Here is a 20261-nt window from a genome sequence, read left to right as displayed (position 1 = left end):
TATACGTATATATCTCGTGCGCGCGGTGCGCGCGCGCCTCTCCGTTTTCAGGATTTTTCACGACCCGGGAAATATTTCCTCTATGCGTTGCGGAACACCTCGGAGCTTTTCGAGGATGCGGGAAAGAAGCCAACGCTGCCTATAGCCCGACGTTGACGTCGCTCGAGCTCGAAAAAGGAGGAAAAGACGATGAAAGACCGAGCTACTCCGTGCGAGCTACTCGACAATCTCCTCTCGCCGTCTCTCTCAGCCGAGGCGTCGACTCATAACGAATTCATAAAACACCGTGAAGCGGTTGCCCCTTGTGGCGTAAAAAGGCGGGAGAAGCATGGGGATGAGGGGGGGGGTTACGAACGACAGCGGAATATTTATTTATTGCTATTGCTTCGCGCACAGACGGAAAAAAGGCTTTTCCAGCTATTACCCTGGTTTTCCCTCTCGGCCACGCAAGCGCGATCTTAATTGAATTGCGCGATGCTTACGCCTCGTTTCGGATAGCTCGCGGTAAATTGTCGCGGAAGTTGGTGGTCTCGATGGTGACGAGGAGGATACTCGTGTGGAGACCGTTAATGTTGATTCACCCCGCTGTAATGCGAACGCATTTTCGCGAAAATTGCCTGCGACTGTAAAGCCAGATATATATTGTTATGCCCGCGGTTCTTTCTCGTGCGCGCTCCCTCGCCGCTTTCGCTCGCAGATAAATGGATATCTCTATTTTCAACACGAAATATTTAACAAACGCAAAAACGCAGTCGTATTAATAACGAGAATATTTCACGATAATTCGACGACATCGTTCGCGACCAATTCCCCGGCTCTTCTTTTCATGTTTGTCAATTAAGGGTGATATGTTTTTTTCGTTGGATGTTGTCATCATTCTGCAGCTCAATATTGATCTTGTACACAGTGGTCTCTTCATAGAGTTAAATATCGGCCCGGATGTGCAACAATATATGTAATACGACACATTATTCGTCACTTATTTTAAAACGATGACGCCGAATACGATTTGTCGAATGTTAATTGCAATCAAATATCATCCGAGGGGAAAAAAATTGCCCCGTATCTCGTAGCCTGGAGGCTGGCATCGCAACTGCATCAGCGATCCCGATATCACGAAAACAGGAACGATTTTAAACGTTTAATCGAAATCGATTTCGTTATTTACTGTGTGTATAAACCCTCGCGCCATCGCGATGTTGCGGTGGCAGGTACACGTTCGGCTGTTCCGAGAGTTGAAAATCGGCTTCGAATCGAGACGCCGCGATATCGATTGTTCGTCCCTCTCTCGCTTCCTCGCTTTTTCCTTGGTTCAGCCATTTTCCGGCAGTTCGTTCTCCATTGGTCGCGGAGCTCGCGGTCGCGTTACTCTTTTTCCAACTTTTACGCCATCCTCTCGCCTCCCTCTCACCGCTCGGCCTCTTCCATCCTATCATCCCCTACCCGCCTTTTTAATCCCATCACAGAGTCGAGCGCGCACCAACGAGGCTGTCGCCGGAGGTCGGTAAATTAAATCTCGAATAAAGTGCAAATAAACGAGCAAGGGGGAGAGAGAGAGAGAGGAGACGGGAGAGAGGGGCGTTACCCGGGTGGTGGTTGAAAGTGCGGTACAAAAAAGCGACAGGGTGAGAGCGAAAAAAAGCTAGCCGAGAGGAAAGAGGAAGGGAAGCGAGAGAGGGGGAAGAACACAGAGAAAGGACCGGTACGGGTGCGAGACCAAGAGAGAAAGAGAGAGATAAAAGAGCGAACTGACGCGCGAGAGTGTAATTTATTTTAATTAGAGTGGCTGCATTATGTAAGCGGGTGAAGCGCCGATGAAAGGGTTTGAAAGGGTCGAGAGATTCTGACACCGACCCCCCGGCCAACATCCCCTTCCACTAACACCCTGTCTCTGCTGTCTACCCCGGGAACAGACTAATTCGCTCTCATCCAGGGCTGTGAGGATCGTGGGAGAGCGTTTCGAAAAGTTGGCGTCGAAATTCGCGCCTCGAATGTTTGCGCTAGGAATGCACTTGGAACGATATATTTTACGTACATAACCAGTCAGGAAGCTTGAAACAAAATTTTCAAGTACGTTTATATAGAGAATTATGAAAAAATCAGAAGCTTGTGTCAATTATCCATAATATATAATATTTATTTATAATTTTATTCGAAGCTTTTCTAATACTACACACGTGATCCGAAATTGAATTATCGAGCCGTCTAGTTCTTATTGTTAAACGGAATTCGAACGGGGATACTACTTCGAGATCGTTGGAGCATTTATCCAACGCATGGGGTGCGCGAGGCGCGAGTTACGCTCTTGAGTTTCTCACCCTCTTTCCTTGGCGGGCAAAGTAGAGAATCAGCCAACTCTCCTGCTTTACCGACGCCTCTGATCTCGTTAGGAACGCATTAATTAATTTACAAGATGGCGGCGGTGGCGACGACGACGGTATAAGAGAGCAAGAGCCTCGTTGTACCGCGGCGGGGCGGAGGAAGAGTGGCGACTAGGGGTTGGGGCGAGGGTTACTGCACGGCACGTTTTAATTACTAATTGAAACGTTCTCCTACCTCCACCTTCCACCGCGCCGATCCTGTAATTCCGTTTCCACGTCGCTGTCACTTTCACCCCTACCCTTAATTCTAACGACTCTCCAACCCCCTCCGAGCTTGCGATTCTCTCTGTCTTAATATCCGCTCTTCTTCTCTCGGGGATACTTAATATTTTTAAATACTTTACATACTTTATATATACATATATACCTTCTTCATCGATATTATACTTCTCCTCGGTCTTTCTCCCCTTCCGCGGGGAGGATGCTTCTGACACAGGAATTTATGAGACGGCGAATCTGCGGCTTTCGCGAATTAATTAATTAAAAATATCGTGGTCCTTAACAACGCCTCGCTGCATCCACTTTTTGGCTTCATTTTATCGCCTTTCTCGCTTAGCTTTTTTTTTCAAAGTATCCTCTTTTTGCGCACAGAATTGTTGGAGCTCGATAGATTGGAGAAGATTAAATTTGTTATGAAGTATGATTGTGGCAAAGTTAACGAGAGACTTCTTTATCTTGTATATTTTACACACATTTTTCAAGTTAAGTTGTTTCAAGTCATTCGCTATATGATGAAACAAACAATCGCCAAAGGATCGCGCAATAAATATGGGAAGAACATTTAATTACTCCAAGTCTTTAAGTAACAATTACCATAACGAGAGGCGCATGATACGGTAATTGTGCTTACGAAAGTGTCGGTGGCAAAAACGCAACACGGCACTTCGTAACGCGTTCTAGTTTTACAGTCGATTGGCAACAGACATAATCGTTAGGAAAAATAAAAAAAAATGTGTGTATAAAGGTTGCGTCTCGCGCGCGCGCGCAACGATCGCAATCGGAGCACGACCGCGATCGGCGGTTTTATAGTCATTGCGCGCTCGCAGCGATCGATGACGATTCTGCGAAACGGAATAAAACGTCTCTCCAATATTTATTACACCGCCGCAGCACGATACCGTAGGTGTGCGATTGGAAGCAATTTTAGCAACAGTGCCTCAACGGCGAATCGCTCCGTCGTGGTTCTTTACGATCGATTCTCTCGCCGCTCGCGGCTTTCGTTCCGCCTCGCGCACGCCGATATTTATACGCCCGCCGTTTGTGTCCGCGTTACGGACCCCAACGTAAGCCCGCACAAATTTTCGCACTCACAATCTTCCAACGAGAAATTAACGCGAGTTCTTCGCGCCGCATTTTCGTTTTGCCCATATGCAATTCGTCGATTTTTAAATTTCGAAATTAAATGTTTTCGATATAATTTTAGGCTTATACTCTTTCCTGTTGGAATTTATCGTAAAAGTTATTGTGTGAATAATTTGTTTGTGTGTGCCACATTTTTATTTAACGCGTGTATATGCGTATCCATTCTGACACTCGCAATACAGTCGTACTTAAGACTAATAATCCTCTAAACGAGAAGGCGCGCTTTTACGACTCGTAGCGCGCTTAACGGCCGACTAAGCTTTTTAATAATTCGCCGACTGGTAATTGGTCCGGTAATTTAATGAGACGGCCGTAAAATGCTGCACGTAGTAGACAGCCGACGCAAAGATCGACCGTCCCGTAATTACGTCTCCGTGTATATATTTCACAATATAATCGGCCGACTGTGCCGCGTACCGTGCAAACGCGTTTTCTACCGCGCCGTGAAACGCTTTTTCCGCGACGACGACGACAGGAATGACAGAGGGAGAGGAAAAAAGAGAAAGAGAGAGCGAGAGAGAGAAAAGGGAACGAAAAAGCAGAAGCGGGAGAGAAGAGCGGCCGCGAAAGCGTAGATTTGTTATTAAAACGTCCCGCTGGAAATAACGGGCGCCGCGCAACGCGGCGACGGATGCAGTTTGCAAACGAGGACGCGAGATACGTAGCGCGAAGGATCATTATTTTATTCCAACATAACGTCCGTTACATAACGTGTCCGATACGCAAACTCGCAGGGAAAAATTTGTGAAATTCGCCGAGCGCGTCCGTATAGATACATATATATATATATATATATATATATATATATATATATACACCACCTCTCAACCGGCTCTCTCTTTCGCGCCGCGTGGTACGTTTCTTGTTAACAATTCAAGTAAATAAATAGAACGAGAGGAAATACCGCGCCGCGTATAATTCGGTTCTGTATTTCGAAGGGAAAATCTAATATCTCTTGGCGCGTCTACCATTCCGATCGAGTATATTCCGCATTCTGGTCGAACTTTCCGATCTAACGGCATACACGTAGCTGAGCTTTTTGGCGAGCGTTCAAGGGGACGGTGCGCGCCGCAGGAGAACGTTTAACCCGCTATCGTAGGAAGCCAATGAGGTTGCGCGTTCTCGTCTTTCCGGTGGAAGATACTGCCGCTATAAATCAGACGGTCGATCGGCGACGGGCGGCCAACCGGTCCCGTCGCGTCTCGTCTCTTCTCTCCTTCTGCTTTTCCGTCTCGCTTCCTGCCGGCAGCGTACGGCTCGACGACGGCCATTAACTCTCTTTTTTGCGATGTGTAATGACCTTAAAGCGCCCATGGTTTACGAAGCCATTCGTTAAGCGGCTCCCTCCGCGCCGCGCGTCAGTAATCGCGCGAGAATGCACCTCCGCGGGCATTGTTGCGTACGATCTTTTTTTTTTTTTTTTCTTCTTCTCTCTTTCCTCTCTCGTCTCTCCTCTCTCGCCAGCTTACCTCGGCGGGCATCTGCTCGTCGCGCCCCTCTCTTTCTCCTCCGGCTTTTTCTCGTCTTTCTTATTCCGACGTGCGGAAGGTGAGAGCGTGAGAGGAGACGACGCGCAGCTCGACGGGAGTGGGTAGGTAGAAGGGCGAGATAATAGGAGAGAAGCTCCGGGTATGCCGTCGAGCGTGCACGAGTGAAATAAAGCGACGATCGGGATGCACCACGGGCTTTTCAATTACCCGTAGCTCCACCTCTCGCCGCACACACTTCTTGCCTCGTTCCTCTCTGCTCGTCCTCCTCCGTCTGTTTTGCTTCCACCTACTTCTCTCTTCTGACGGAGCGATAAAAATGTTTCCTCGTTCTCTCCTTCCTCGTGGATAACGCGCAGGCACTTTATGGCAGGCTATTCTGTTTGCCCCTTATTTCTCCGATCTGCTCTCGCCCGCTCAATCGTCCCCCCTCCTCCTCCTCCTCCTCCTCCTCACGGTCCTCTATTTCTCTCTGTCTTTTATCTCCCGCATCACCCCTTCGTGTCGTCTTTCCTCGCTCCTCAGCCTCGGCGGTACTTTCTACTCTCTCAGGAAGCTGCTGCCTCGTAAAAGACCCACTCACGTTCCAACTATCGCTGCGAAGCTCGGTACTGACTTACCCGACAACGCCTCCTGTGCGAATGGTGCATAAGCATTTTCTCTTTTAAAAATCGCACGTAAGTCCAACATCGGATAGGACAGCTGGTCGAGTAGGTATTCACGTGGCTTCGCGGTGTTGGCATTTCTTGTCGGAACCACGTTCGTAATTAAAAACGTAATTAAAAGCGGCAGTTGTACGAGGCGAGCGTAAGAACGGGAAACCCAAGAGCGAATCCATATGAAAATTTGATGAAACTTAACTCTTTGTTCGTCGACACGTATATGACGTTTTCCAAAAGCACTCGGTCGGTTTTTTGAAGTTTCGTTTTTTTTTTTGTAAAATATTATTTAAAAAGAGGGGAAAAATTTGTCTGCCGCCGCAGTTTTCGTCGCGCAAGCCCGGATTGGGGCGAAAAACCGTCCGCTCCGCGCGAGTTCGGCGCGATAACGATAACTGTTGCACTATCGATCACGCGGCGGATGCGCCTGTGTACGTGCGGAAGAAAGAACGGCGACGAGATGGTGGCGTATACGCGGGGACGATGGGACGCGATCCACGCGCGCGTTGCCGCATAAAATTGCAGAGCCCAGCAACAGCAGCAGCAGCAGCACCAGCGGCGCGGCGCCGCCGAGCCGAGATAGCTGCAAACAGACGCGAGTTAATTTAAAAATGCAAATTCCACCACGGGTCCCTCTGCCGTTCCGAGGGCGGACGTGGCCGGGGGAAAAAAGAGGGCTGGCGGAGAAGAAAGAGAGGAAAAAAGCGCAGCGCGAGAGAACACGGCGAGTAACGCGCTGAGAGAAAGGGAATTTTGCTATTTACGGTGCCGCCATAAATCATAGGCGTTGTGAATGTCTGTCTGATTCGCGGCGCTGCGCGTGAGCTTTATTTATACGTCGTCCAATTTGAGCAAGTCCGATTGCGAGATAGCGCGGTTCCTCCGCCGAAAAAATTCGACGGGGACAATCCGCGGTAGAAGTGCGGTAAATCGGCGGCGCGAATAAATAAAAGAGAGAGAAAAAAAAACGCGAGTATACCATTCTGATGTTTTTATGATTAAAATTTGTGCAAGTATAATTTAAACAAAAATTCCTCTATCTGGAAAGATACCCGATGCCTGTGTGTGGAAGCGCAATATCGACGGACGGCTTGTTTTCATCGAGGCAGGTATCGATTTCGATAAAACCACGCAAAAAAAATCGACCGGGGGTCAAAACACGCGGATATCTGCGTTACCGTGGCGCGGCAGTGATAAAAATTCGCGCGCGCACTAATTGCCGGTATGACGAATGCACCGGTTGACCCAGTGACACGTACGCGCCGGATTCCGCGAGCCGATTACCGCTGCCGTCCCGCGTCCGACGCGATCATAAAAAATTCCATGCATTCGCGAGTAAGCTGCGACGCGCTGCGTAGCCGGCAAGCCAACGGGTGTCCACCCAAAATTACGCTCGCGATTCGGACCCCGCCATGAATATCTCTCGGCTAATTAAATTAATCTTCCACCGAGCGGAAACGAAAATCGCGATCGGACATCGATTATTCAGGAATATTAGTCCTGAGCGAGTTTAAAATCGCGGGACAAGTGTCAAGATAGTTTAATACCGTGGATGTTTATCTGTTCGGAAATTGAGTTTGAAGACTTGATCGCGTCGAAGAATGAGGTTCGTTCGAGATCTACGTGATGTCATCGCGAGGGGAAAGGCAAATACCACAAAACCGATAAGACTTGGTTGGAAACACCAAGACGGGGCTTGTATACGGCCGGTTCGTGCAACGTCAGTCTCAAAGTTGAAACACAGAGAGTATTGTCTTTACGTTTCCGTCGTGCTTCGACGGTCGGAGATTCGCCGACGCGAGACGCATTAGTCGAACGTCTCCGCGTCGCGGCGCAAAGCCCCGCAATGTCCGTCAACCACGAGCATCCCCCTCAGTCGACGGTATCGAGTCGTCTCGATACACGCGAAATCCCAATTTCCCGACGTCTCTCCGTTCCGACGCGTTCCTTCGAGAGACGACGAAGACACTGAGAGCCACTGGGTGCAATCTTGTACCAGCTGGGGTTTGCGGGGTCTTGGGAGACGCGACTCCGGCTCGTAACCTTCTCTCTCAGGATCCTAGCCACGACGACGACGACGACGACGGTGGAGTGAGGAATAGGGAAACAGGCACCACAGGCAGGCAGGCGGACGAGGGACGGGGGTGGTTGGTCGACGTAGGGTGAGAGCGCACGAGTGGCAGCGGCAGCAAAGGGTGAGAGACGGCGTAGAAAAGGAAAGAGGAGAGAAGGAGTCGGAGAGAGAGAGAGAGAAGACGGTGGGTGGTCGGTCGGTGGCTTGGGATATATCTGTAAGGTTAGGGTGGTTGAGTTGAGACGAGGCGCCGTGGCGAAGGAGTCGCTCACTCACTTACCACCCTCATGGCTGCGACCGCCAACCCCAATACCATGCACACGGCCAAAGCCGTCCCCCGTCCGTCTCCCTCCTACCGTCACCCGCTCTCTCGTCTCTCACCCTTGAAAGAGCCACCCCTTTCTGTACTTGGGTGCCTGCTGCTGCTTGCCAAGTTGCTTGCCTGCCTGCCTGTCTGCCTGCCTGCTTGCTTGCTCGCGGACCAAGTCGTCCCTAACACTACAAAGTCTATATATCTACGGTATACCCGCAGCTCCTCCTACATTCCGCCGCCTCCTCTTCTATCTCTTCGTCTTCCCCTGAGGTACCAACCCCCATATTGATCGTGGCACGAATCCTCTTTGTGGGAGAGGGTGATATGGATAGCCGACGGGATAGGTGTAAGTAAACTTACGTGAATGGAAGGCGGGCCGCGTGTATATCGTTTCTTTGCGGAGGTACCTATATACCCCCGCATCGCGTATGTGTTTATATTGTATATGTATGCTCGGTACATACACTAATGCAACACGAGCGGGCAACGAGAAAGCGAGGGAGAACAGAAACGGAAAGCTCTCGCGAAACGACATTGCGAGCTATCGGCGCGGCGTCTCGCGACGGGGTGGAAGAGGAAAGGATGCGCTTACCCCCTGAAAGACGAGACTTCCGGGTACATACTTACTAGCGGTATCGACTGTGGACAAGAGATGGTGTGTGTTTCCGCATGATTTTCCAGGGAATTAAATCCAATCGCGATTTTCTCGTGGAGTCGTTTTACTGCAGTTGCTATATTCCATTTATGTTTTATTCGAGTATATTTTTTCCATTTTAATAATACCATTATACCAATAATTATTAAATTAAATACATAATGCCCACAAATATTTTCATTTTTTTTCTTCGATCGAAAATTATCGTGCGTGAAAAAATATTTGCAACTCATCGAAAATATGTGTAGAAATCGCGAAATGTTTTTTTTTTTTAATCACTGATAAAGTTTGACCTAAATCCTAAGATTTTAAGCGAGATTTTAAGTCATAATGGCAAGCTTTATTTTCTCGCGAATGCGCGTGTCAAGCGCTGTTTTCTTGCCAGATTTTCCTTTTCCAACGACACGACAGTCGTCTTATCCGCTTCAGTGGACTCTGGTCGGATAAGCAATGACCGACCGTTTCCGGATAACGAGAGGACGTCTTTTCGGAGGAAAAAGATCCCTCTTTCTCTCAGGATTCTTTCGCGAAGAAAACTCGAAAGAGAAGGCACGTAATACGGCTCCCGAGGGATCCTTTTCTTACCGAGAATCTTTCATGACGTGAGCGGAGCGCGTGTTTGCGAGACCTTTTCGCTCGCTCTCACCCCACCTCCTCTCCCGGCTTTTGTCTTCGCTTTTCTTCCCGTCGCTATATCGTCGCGAACGAGAGAACATGCTCCCGCTCGATTTTTCCGCGTCGCGGCGTTTCATACCCGTTCTCGCCGATTCATTCTTCTCCCGAGCGATTTTTCGACGATGTCTGACAAGACACCAGCGCGATATCGCTTATTCTCCGCGCGGCATGTAATTTTGCACGTTAATCGCCCGGAGATACTCGCGCGAGCGCATTCGTGTATATCTCAAGATCCCATTTTTTTTTGTTTTCTTCCACCCGAAACGTTTCGGTCGACAGGCGAGAGATGATACCGAGGCGTCGAAGTAATGGTCCGAGAGAGCGAGAGAGCCGGCGTCGCTGGTAGTGGTGGATAAGGGACGAAGGGTAATTGAGAGAAGAGGAGATTTACTTCGACACCAACGGCGGTGGCTGCGAGGGGATACGACAGGGTGGTTTACGGGTTTGCAAAGATGGGGTGCACAGTTATCGGGGACAGGGAAAGAGCTCTGGCGCACTTATATACATACACCAAGCATGCGGACGATGTCGCGATGCTCTGTCGGCCGTATCGACGACGAAACTGCCGCTCGTAAAGCTTCCGGTCGATGATACCTCTGACTCGGGGATCCTGAGCGAGCATTTTGAAAGATGCATCTTTTCACGTTTTATGAAGATTGTCAGCGTTGATGATCTTTCGCTCAATTTTACGCGATCGCGTCGAAGTAGGAAGAAGAACAAGGTCTCGGCGTAGCGATAAGCAATCTTCGCGCTGTTCATCAATGTCTATACGATTCTTATCTCATGTTTACATTTCTCATATTAAAACTTAAAGTCTTCTCTGACTGATTAAATTTCTCGGGAAAAGGGTTTATCCTCGCCGGGTTTATTTCAATTCATTTATAAGCGATTATTGAAGAGGCGCGATGAAATAAAAAAAGGAGCCGATAAAACGCCTAAGATATTCAAGTACTTTCGCATTTGGTAATGCATGCCGATATTTTTCTCGGCACTCGTGCATAATACGATAGAAAAAAAAAGCAGGATTCTACGATCCGCTCCATTATTCTTCGTTCGTCTCGGAGCGAAATGGAGGTCGTATACGGGTCAGGAGGGATAAGTAATTCCGTCGATGCCTCTTCCACCCGTCCGACGGGAAGGTCGTTTTATTTAATCGCGAAGGAGGTAGGAAGGAATTTAGTCGATCTACCCTCCATCCGTTCGACCATCCCCTCGGTGGCGCAAGAAGTACTTCGTTTCCGATATACTTTTCCGTGGAAACCTATCGAGGAGGTAAAATCCGGCGCAGCCCGTAAAAATCTTGGACGAATAAATTCTGTAAATCTCCTTAATCGGATTAACCGCGCTAAACGAGAGAGCGGATCGTATCTTTCGCGTTGATAAGGAATTCTATAAAAATCATAACGTTCTCGTTGAACGACTCCGTTAAAGATCCCGGATCTTAAACGCTGAATGTCGATCGTCTTTTGTTGCAGAGAAACTCGATATCGCCGGCAGAACGGGAGAAGTACAGACCGCGCAGCAACCCCGATCCTCAGCACGAACATCTACTGGGGAAGAAGCTGAAAAAGGAGCAGGACAAGGACATAGGCCATGTAGGTATCTAAGCACTAGCTCCATGCTCCGCGATCCGCTCTCCGGTCCGTCTTAATAAAGCCGTGCGTGTTCTCCCCGACAGCAAAGCGATGGTGAAAAGAGCGACCAAGACCTGGTGGTCGACGACGCGAGCGAGGGTCCGACCAGTCCGGCGGCAAACGGCACGGCGTCGCCGCGAGAGAACGGTCTCGACAAGTTGGGCCCGTCCTCGGTGCCTCTAAGCGGCCAGGTGAAGAAGGAGGTACCACCCCCGTCACCTAGAAGTGGCACCAGCAGCAACGCGAGCACGCCCTCGGCTAAGAAGATGGAAGAACGCGAGAAACCGACGACACCGATCTCGAAACCGGTCACACCGACGTCGGCAGGTACGGCATTATTCGAGATTGTTCAAGAGCCAGAATAAAGACTGGACAGAAAGGAAGAAAGTTTGAGAAGTAATCGAGTTTGATCGACGATATCGTAGGTAGCAGTTCCGGCTCCGGTGGCCTGAAACCATCGAGCTCCAGCAAACCGTTGGTCTCGGCTTCAGTGGTCGGCCCTTATCCGCCGCACTATCCGCCACCACATCATCCGTCCGCGGGACCTCACGTGGACATGCTGGGTTATCCCCAGGCGGCGCTCAACGGTGGTTACCCTACGAGACCACCCCTTCAGCAGCTTTACGATCCTCATGGCAGCATGAGAGCACCGCTCGGACCGATCATTCCTCCCGGTGGTAAACCGTGAGTGTTCTTTCCTTTCCTAATTCGCTGTCGTCTGTCTCATCCGCGCGCCACTTTATCGCATATACATATAGAATATCGTTTGTCGCTGTATCGCTATTTATGAGATGATGTTTTTTTCGTAGCAGTGCATACAGTTTCCACGTGTCCAGCGAAGGGCAGATGCAGCCGGTGCCGTTCCCGCAGGACGCTCTCATCGGCCCGGGCATTCCGCGTCACGCACGTCAAATAAACACGCTCACTCACGGCGAGGTAGTCTGTGCCGTGACAATCTCAAATCCGACCAAATACGTCTACACCGGCGGCAAAGGCTGCGTCAAGGTGTGGGACATTAGTCAGGCTGGCAGTGCTAGCGCGAAACCTGTCTCTCAGCTCGATTGCCTCCAACGGGACAACTATATCAGGTCAGTGATGGTAACACGTGTCTTCATTCGCAATTCGTGACACATTAACTCCCGCATCGAACGCTATATGCGGTCGATGTAATTAATTTCTGACTCTGAATTCTGGATGACATTTAGTCGTGTCCGCCGGCTGTATATCACGTCGAAGCAGCGCGGCATCGATTTATCACGTGCATTTTCCGTACGCATTTGCCACCCTTCCCGACTTCCTCTCTCTCTCTCTCTCTCTCTCTCTCTCTCTCTCTCTCTCTCTCTCTCTCTCTCTCTCTCTCTCTCTCTCTCTCTCTCTCTCTCTCTCTCTCTCTCTCCTCGCGTACCGTAGAACCGCGTCGCGCGACCGTAGTAATTATTTAAAAGCGCGCATAAGTGGCGGTATTTAATAGAATTAATGTAACGCGACGCTCGTTGTTCGTGTCATTAGGTCGGTGAAACTGTTGCCAGACGGCAGAACTCTGATTGTGGGAGGCGAGGCGAGTAATCTCAGCATCTGGGATCTGGCAAGTCCGACACCGAGAATCAAAGCCGAGCTGACCTCCTCGGCGCCGGCGTGTTACGCCCTGGCCATCTCGCCGGACTCGAAGGTCTGCTTCAGCTGTTGCAGCGATGGCAACATCGCCGTGTGGGATTTGCAGAATCAGACGCTGGTTAGACAATTCCAAGGTCACACGGATGGCGCGTCGTGTATCGACATCTCCGCCGACGGCTCGAAACTGTGGACAGGTGGTCTCGATAATACTGTGCGATCCTGGGACCTCAGGGAAGGCAGGCAGCTGCAGCAGCACGATTTCACGTCACAGATATTCTCCTTGGGATACTGCCCCACCGGCGAATGGTTAGCCGTGGGTATGGAAAATTCGAACGTCGAAGTGCTCCATGCCACGAAGCCTGACAAGTATCAGTTGCATCTGCACGAATCTTGCGTGCTGTCGTTACGTTTCGCTTCGTGCGGCAAGTGGTTTGTCTCTACTGGCAAGGACAATTTACTTAATGCGTGGCGCACGCCATACGGTGCCTCAATTTTCCAGGTTAGTATCACATATCATATTACATATTATCGCAAATTGCGATCCGTTATTGTCGCTTTTTTCCGAGTATAATGCTGTAAACGTTTCTTTTCTCTTTTTCCAGTCGAAAGAGTCGTCTTCGGTGCTTAGCTGCGATATTTCTACGGACGACAAGTACATTGTGACCGGATCTGGCGACAAGAAAGCCACCGTCTATGAAGTGATGTATTGAGCCACGTATTGGCTTGACGATACAGTCTGACAGATATACAACATCGATTGAAGTTTCTCGTGACATTAAGTGTGATTGACTCATGACGGAGGAATTAAAAAAAAAAATAGTTTTTTTACTCCCTAAATGTGACTTCAAGCATCAGCTGTACGGCGAATTATGAAGTTTAACAAAAAATGATGAGACTTGATCGATGTTACTACGGTCGCTACATTCAGAAACCGAATTAAATTTTACATTTCCGTAATCCAAAAAAGAAAACTAAATTATATTTGGGGGATATAGTATATAAATTATGGGGATATATAAATATATATAAAAATTGCAGCATTTAGCTGTATAAGATTGTATAGAACTTATTAATCGTAAGTAGGAGATGAAGTGAATGGAATATGAGAGAGAGAGAAAGAAAGAAAGAGAGAGTACGTATGTGAGACAAATGCGTGTAAGTACCCTCCGTCTGTATTTAGCATGGGAGGCGATGATGAAGTCGCTTGTGTAATATGTTACTGATGTAATATAGAATCTTTATAATTAGGTCCTTTTGCACGTGATCGTGAAGGAAACGAAGCGAAGAATTGAGCGCATTTCGTCGGGTGAGGTCGTTTTGTTTCGCGATAACGCGAAAATTCGCAGCGACGAAACGAACCGCCGCGGTGAAATACCTGAATACGTACGGAATGCTGATCTAGTGTCGTAGACTTGTCAAAGTAGGGATGTATGTTGTGTCGCAGAATTATACATAAGATATTGAGCACACATGTAGACAGAACGTTTACGTCATGTAGCGGAGAAACCGTAGGGCTATGAGAAACCGATGAGTATCGATCACGCTAACAGTTGTTGAACGTACGCGACGCTGCGTTCGTTCGGTATCGAAGCCAGTGATGTGATCTTTGACATTTCTACCACCGATAAGAGGAATAATTTGTACTTATTACATCTTCAGTTTTAAATACGGTTCTTTTATAATTATATGGCACTGTTGCGTCTGCCGTTAAGACTTTATTGTAATTGAGATTTTATAAAACGTGTCGATGAAGAAGGACGGTGATAAAACAAAGGAAAAAAAAAAGAATAACGACGAAAGATGCTTTTCGATCTTTTGCGGTAATTATGAAACTGGCTTTCATACGTCTATTAAGATGCTTTTTCACGATGACGCTCGATCGGCTCGACGCTCATTTTCAGTGAACAAAAATCTTCAGAAATAATATTTTTATTTACATATATATTCGTAAAATATTATTACTTGAAGATATTACTTGAAAATAATTAATATTTTACGTATTTTGAAGCCTATTTTTGATTGTACTGAGACGATCAACGACGATTCAGCGTCAACGCTGGATGTTGAATAAATTCAGCTTTATTTCTTGACGCTAGAGCGTCAAAGCGAAACCACGTGACCCTAGAAATAATATTTTTTACACACACTTATTTATATTATATAAATAAATTTATATATATATATATATATATATATATATAAATAAAATATATTATATTTGAAGAGTTTTTCTCGCTGAAAATGAGCGTCGAGCGTCAACGTGAATTGGCACCTTTACGAACGGTATCGAATACAAATAGGAATTCTATAAGTTGCGCCGAACGCGCAATCGGATACTTGATACAATGTACATTGTTTGCGAGTCTTGACTGCCATAATAGGCATATACATACTACGCACACGCATATACGCGTAAACAAACACGAACGAGCGGACCACGTTCGTGGGCGGATTTTGCAGAATATTCGATAAAGTATTTTTGTGACTATTCATCGTGAGACCCTAGGCTTAACCATCGAGCAAACCCGGTCGAGCGTGATCGACCACGCGCGCGTCTGCATCGACGACTGCAGAGACGAGACGATATATGTAAAATGAGGCGAAACACACACTTGGATTCTTACACCGCCCTTCGGTGCAGGTTACAAAGCCGGAGGTGTGTGCATCTGGACTTTTAGGGTACTAGCTAGCGCATTATCATTCGGAGGCCGTATGGCGAAAGCGGGTGATGCGTAATGGAGATTTATATTTTGTTACAGGAAGGCACATACATTACACACACACATGTTGACATCCGCTGTGACCGTCCGAAATTCAACGCCACGATAATATAATAACTGCCGCGATAAGAACTTTGCATTGTAACGTGGTTTAGCATTCGCCGGTCGCGGAATTGAACCGGATGAACGTACCCTCGATTTTGGACGATCGCAGCCCCCCGTTCATATAGACCAATAGAGAAACAACGATACCTCAAGAAGACTCAATAGTTAATTATCTCTAACTCATCGACTTGTACAGAATCGATATTCTTTTACAGTTGAATAACACACGCACCGTGAAAAAAGAAAGCATTACGCGAGACAAAAAAAAAGATCGCATAGCCACGACAATGATTGTACCCTGCCTCTCCCTCCATTCCTCCCCTTTTCCTACCTACCAACCCTTTCCCCATCGAGAACCGTAATACCGTTGAATTTGCGTCTCCGTGCTCGCATTTTGCACTCCGCGAAAGCGTACGAAAGCCGCCGTGGGAGAGAACATCATACGTTCGTAATAAACGGAAGACAGGCAGCGTTAATCTTTCTCCAAGCACTGTTCAAGTTGTTCCTATAGCTACGCGAAAATTGTTTCTTTCGGCAATTAAATCCTCTATATCTATATACAAGGGTTGACGTCATTGCGCTCGCCGACCTGTTCTCCCGATCCTTCTAATCTTTGTGGAATCTCATAAAAATCTCGGAAATAGAAGCAATGATATTTTGGAAGCATTTTGATCTCGAAACCTTCGATTTGATAATCTGAGGTCTTTAATATAGGTATTCGATGTTAACCCTCTGTGGGCGCGTGGGGTGTACTTTACGCTCCACAACAGCTTATAAAAAATGAATTTATTTCAGAGGATTCATTTCAATACAAATTATCGGAAAAACATTTAAGATTAAATGTATGTGCAACCATGAATAATATTAAACAGAATGATTGATTTAATATTCATAGCATAAATATAATGTGGGGTGTAATTTACACCCAAGCGTCCACTGGAGGGTTAACAGTAGAAATGTTGTGACAACCAACGATTCTCGCGCAACATTTATTAGGCAAATTTTCCTTAATAAATGTTCAGAGATAAATATCAATGCAAAAGAACTCTAAAATTTGAATACATTCGCCAACTGAAAAGAATCCTTACAAGTTCTGATAAAACGACACAAGACGGTATACCTAATCTCACAAGAAATTTCTGAAATAGAATTAGCACTTAAAAATAAAAAAGATTATTTAAATTCGACGATTCATTCAGGATCGACTGAGGGAGACTTTAGTAAAGAACGAAAACTTGTATATCGAGGAGTACAAGAGTTTAATTGAAAGCAACCATTTGAAGAAGAACAGAATTATTTTATTATCGCATCTATGTCCGCGTCTTAGGCTCGTATTAGAATTTCATCTCGCTTTCAAACGTAGAAATCTCTCACGTGTTCAATGAACTCCGCAGAACGATGCGGAACGGGAGTGCAAGACGCACGTGCATTCTGTTTGCCGGGAGGTGCTGCCTCTGCCGGCGACTCGTTGAACTACGTACCGTCACACTACCGTCGACACGCACGACGCTTCAATATGGCCGATAGTGACAATAGTAAGGCTACGGCACGATTGCGGTACGTTCGCGGCCGTAATTATTTTCGGCCGATATTCGCGCGGTGTAAAGACAGAAACCCGCGACGATGAACATGTCCGTGGAGAAGAAGAAGTACCCCTCGGCGTTACCGATCAATTGGCCCCCGAGGGAGGAACCGTCGAGGAAGAGTCAGAACCAATTGGCTTCCCCGGGAAAGGATTACTATTACAAGTAGGTTGAATAAATTTGAGAGAGAAAGATTCGCTCGATTTCACGCGGGTACGCGACGCGCGATTCCTCTCGGACAGATAATTCAGATCGAGAGTAATTTTCATGGAACATGCGAACACGCAGGTTCTCGAGCGCTGCGAATCGTAACCTCGATGACAGCTATCGTCTGTTGACTAATGACGCGGCTTTGTTTTTAGCCGCGGTGTCAGGATCAACGACGCGACTCTGGTGCCGCCGATCAGGCAAACGGCGTCGATTTTTAAGCAACCGGTGACGATCTACAAGACGCAAGAGGGCAAGGTGAAGGATGTCAAGCATTGCCCTCAGGAGAAGCCGAAGCAGGTCAGTTTACGCAGCAAATTGCGGTTGACTGTACGCTAATTGGACTGTCGAACACCTTAATGTGTCAAATGAATCGAATCCTTTTGGTACACCGTATCCCCATCTATTCACATATGTGATATCTATAGTCGCACACTTATAATCTTATGAGTATATATATATATATATATATTCATGGATTTATTATCTTATATATATATATTGTCTTGTATATGGAAATCTTTCTAATCCCCGTATCCCTCATGCCTGCAAAATACACTTTGTCTGCTTACACCAATTCACTTGTATTGCTCGTTGTTAGCTATCCTTGTAAATTCACAACTGTCAAATCGTTGCTTTAGGAAGGAGCCGATAAAACTGACGGCAAGTATGGCTCCCAAGATAAGCCTAAGCAGGTAACTCTGAACATGCAATCATGAAATTGTCAATAGTTTTTTTTTCTGTTTTGTTTTCAATGGCAAACGTTATTGATTATTAGATCTTAATAATAACATTAAAAGCCAATCTTTTTAATATATAAAGACAAGTGGAGAAAAGTGTCTTTTAGTTATGTATACCGTCCCAATTTTTGTTCGAGTAGAATTATATGAGTTAATCGGTGGTGGTTGGTGGTGGTACTCAATAAAAACGTTTATATGTTGAAACTTATATGTTGAAACAATTTAATTTCCTGTAATGAGATATTTGTAACTTGTATTATTTTTTTATTTTTTTGTAGAATAGCGTATGCTGAGTATAAGACGATTAATAAATGATAATCAAAATGTCGATCTTCCAGCTTTTCTGGGAGAAACGTTTGGAAGGTTTGCGAGCGTGTGACCCCGACGGTTATGAATTTGATGCGATGGATCTGCCAAAGAACTTGAAGCCAGTAGGACCATATATCACGGAAGAAACATTGCTCCAAAGTGTGGCCACTGCCTTGCACGTATGTACTCAACCGGTCACGGGACAAACGGGATCAAAGACAGCTTTAGAGAAGAATCCTGGGGTATTTCTCAATCCTGATCAGCCACTAGTACAGGTAGAGTCGATATCCGAACATTAATTGGCGTGAAGAATGGCCTCATAAAATAGTAATCTTCAGAACGATTGACACCAATATCGTATTAATAGTGTTAAATAGTATCAATGAATAAATTATTCTGTTTAAGGCGGTCTCGATAGCGGACGAGGACATAAGGAAACAAGAAGACAGAGTGGCTGTCGCAAGAAAAAAATTACAAGATGCCCTACGTGCTTTTCAAACCTAGATTATAGGAACTCGGTGCATTATTATATCACTTGCTCATTTTTTAGTTTTATAAGTTCGTTATAAATTATATCGTACCACTTTTTGTAATAAATGTTTTTATAAAAAAGAAAGAGAAATGAGGAAAAATGGAAATCTGATTAAGGTGGAAGAATCTGATGATACGTTTAAAGTATAATTATTGATTTTTTCCAAATATGTAACATTTTAACGAAATTTCTCGAAACGGAATAAGGTCGGAAGTGCACGAGAATCGACCGTATGGCTGAGGTGCTCTTCTAAAGAATTTCAACGAGTTTCCATTATAATTCGAGAATAATTTGGTTTGCAGCGCTTCAAATAGCTGATCGCCATATGCCTAAGCCTAATATTCCCTGTGACATGCAGGATATCGATCCCCAGCTAACGATGTGCTCACGGAAGTAACAATTTCTCAGATTTGGTTTCGGCAGATGCCGTATTTAGTTCGTGTATCAAACATATTAAATTAACGCACAAAGTACTGGATTACTGAAAGTAAATATTTAAGAAAATTATATTGATCGATATTTTTCAATCCAATGAATAGAGATGTTGTTTTCGAACAACGTGACGTGTTTAATCTAAAATCGATACTGTCCGTGCAATAAATTGAGAATCGGGTTAATAAAACGTCTACATTAATTATGCAAATTGCCGCGTTCAGTTCTGCCTGAGAAAGGCCGCGCGGGAATTGACCGGTCTTGAAATATCGCGTCGAATTCGAGCATGGCACGTCATCGTCGCAGGAAATAGCCTGCGCGGTTCAATAAAACCTTTGCCGAGCTATCAGCGGCCCAGGATAGAAAACGTGAGATTTAAAAAAACTTATCAAAAGTGCCATGGTTTCGAGAATTATCCTACCGTCATCTCCCACCGGAAATAAGTTATATTAACCTAGCTACCTGTTAAAACTTGTTCTTAGATATTTTCATTATAGAGATCCTCATAAATCTTGGGAATTAGGGACCTTCTTTTTTGTTGAACTCTGTTATTCTTGGTGACTATGAAAAATGGATATATATATATATATTGTTTTGCTTTATTTTTAGTGGCTTCGTCATTCCAAGAAAATCTATAGTAAAAGGACAACGAAAAGTAGAATTAGCCGTTTCAAGATATTTTAGTATGAGATATATTTCTTAGCATTTTCTATATATTGCAAAGGTACAGGCTAAAACCCTACGACATCCTATGGTGCGAAAACATTAGTAAAGAATTC

The 20261-nt window shown here is 46.1% G+C and overlaps 2 protein-coding genes across 9 annotated transcripts in view; both read left to right on the top strand.

Moving 5' to 3' along the window:
• LOC143901745 (protein groucho) overlaps positions 1–16242 on the top strand; it is a 68027-nt gene extending 51785 nt beyond the window's left edge. For all 6 annotated transcript variants that reach the window (XM_077414262.1, XM_077414260.1, XM_077414261.1 and 3 more), the window contains 6 exons: positions 11082–11201; positions 11285–11567; positions 11666–11924; positions 12053–12328; positions 12750–13353; positions 13457–16242. In XM_077414262.1, coding sequence (XP_077270388.1) covers positions 11082–11201; positions 11285–11567; positions 11666–11924; positions 12053–12328; positions 12750–13353; positions 13457–13564 — 1650 coding nt within the window. In that variant the 3' untranslated portion in view covers positions 13565–16242. The remainder of the gene's footprint in view (positions 1–11081; positions 11202–11284; positions 11568–11665; positions 11925–12052; positions 12329–12749; positions 13354–13456) is intronic.
• Positions 16243–17171: 929 nt separating this feature from the next.
• Positions 17172–19159, top strand: Mbd-like (methyl-CpG-binding domain protein 2). Of its 3 annotated transcripts, none has more exons than XM_077414268.1 (5): positions 17172–17427; positions 17637–17769; positions 18111–18164; positions 18548–18793; positions 18924–19159. In XM_077414268.1, exons 1-5 carry the CDS (start codon positions 17303–17305, stop codon positions 19020–19022), a joined length of 657 nt encoding a protein of 218 aa, XP_077270394.1. In that variant the 5' UTR covers positions 17172–17302; the 3' UTR covers positions 19023–19159. The 3 variants fall into 3 exon arrangements, with proteins under 3 accessions (XP_077270394.1, XP_077270393.1, XP_077270395.1); XM_077414267.1 differs by having other exon boundaries at positions 17179–17427; positions 17625–17769; positions 18924–19153; XM_077414269.1 differs by lacking the exon at positions 18111–18164 and having other exon boundaries at positions 17179–17427; positions 17625–17769; positions 18924–19153.
• The last annotated feature ends 1102 nt before the right edge of the window (positions 19160–20261 follow it).

The sequence above is a fragment of the Temnothorax americanus genome, unplaced genomic scaffold (genome assembly GCF_048541705.1).
Source record: "Temnothorax americanus isolate GAGA-0224 unplaced genomic scaffold, ASM4854170v1 Scaffold36, whole genome shotgun sequence".
Lineage (NCBI taxonomy): Eukaryota > Metazoa > Arthropoda > Insecta > Hymenoptera > Formicidae > Temnothorax > Temnothorax americanus.
This window is presented reverse-complemented; position numbering and strand designations above follow the sequence as displayed.

Bases quoted from the DNA above. Each gene is read 5' to 3' on its own strand.
- Mbd-like (XM_077414267.1), top strand. From the start codon at position 17,303: ATGAACATGTCCGTGGAGAAGAAGAAGTACCCCTCGGCGTTACCGATC. The intron at 17,428-17,624 runs GTAGGTTGAATA...CTTTGTTTTTAG, and splicing joins GGAAAGGATTACTATTACAA to CCGCGGTGTCAGGATCAACG. The intron at 17,770-18,110 runs GTCAGTTTACGC...TCGTTGCTTTAG, and splicing joins CTCAGGAGAAGCCGAAGCAG to GAAGGAGCCGATAAAACTGA.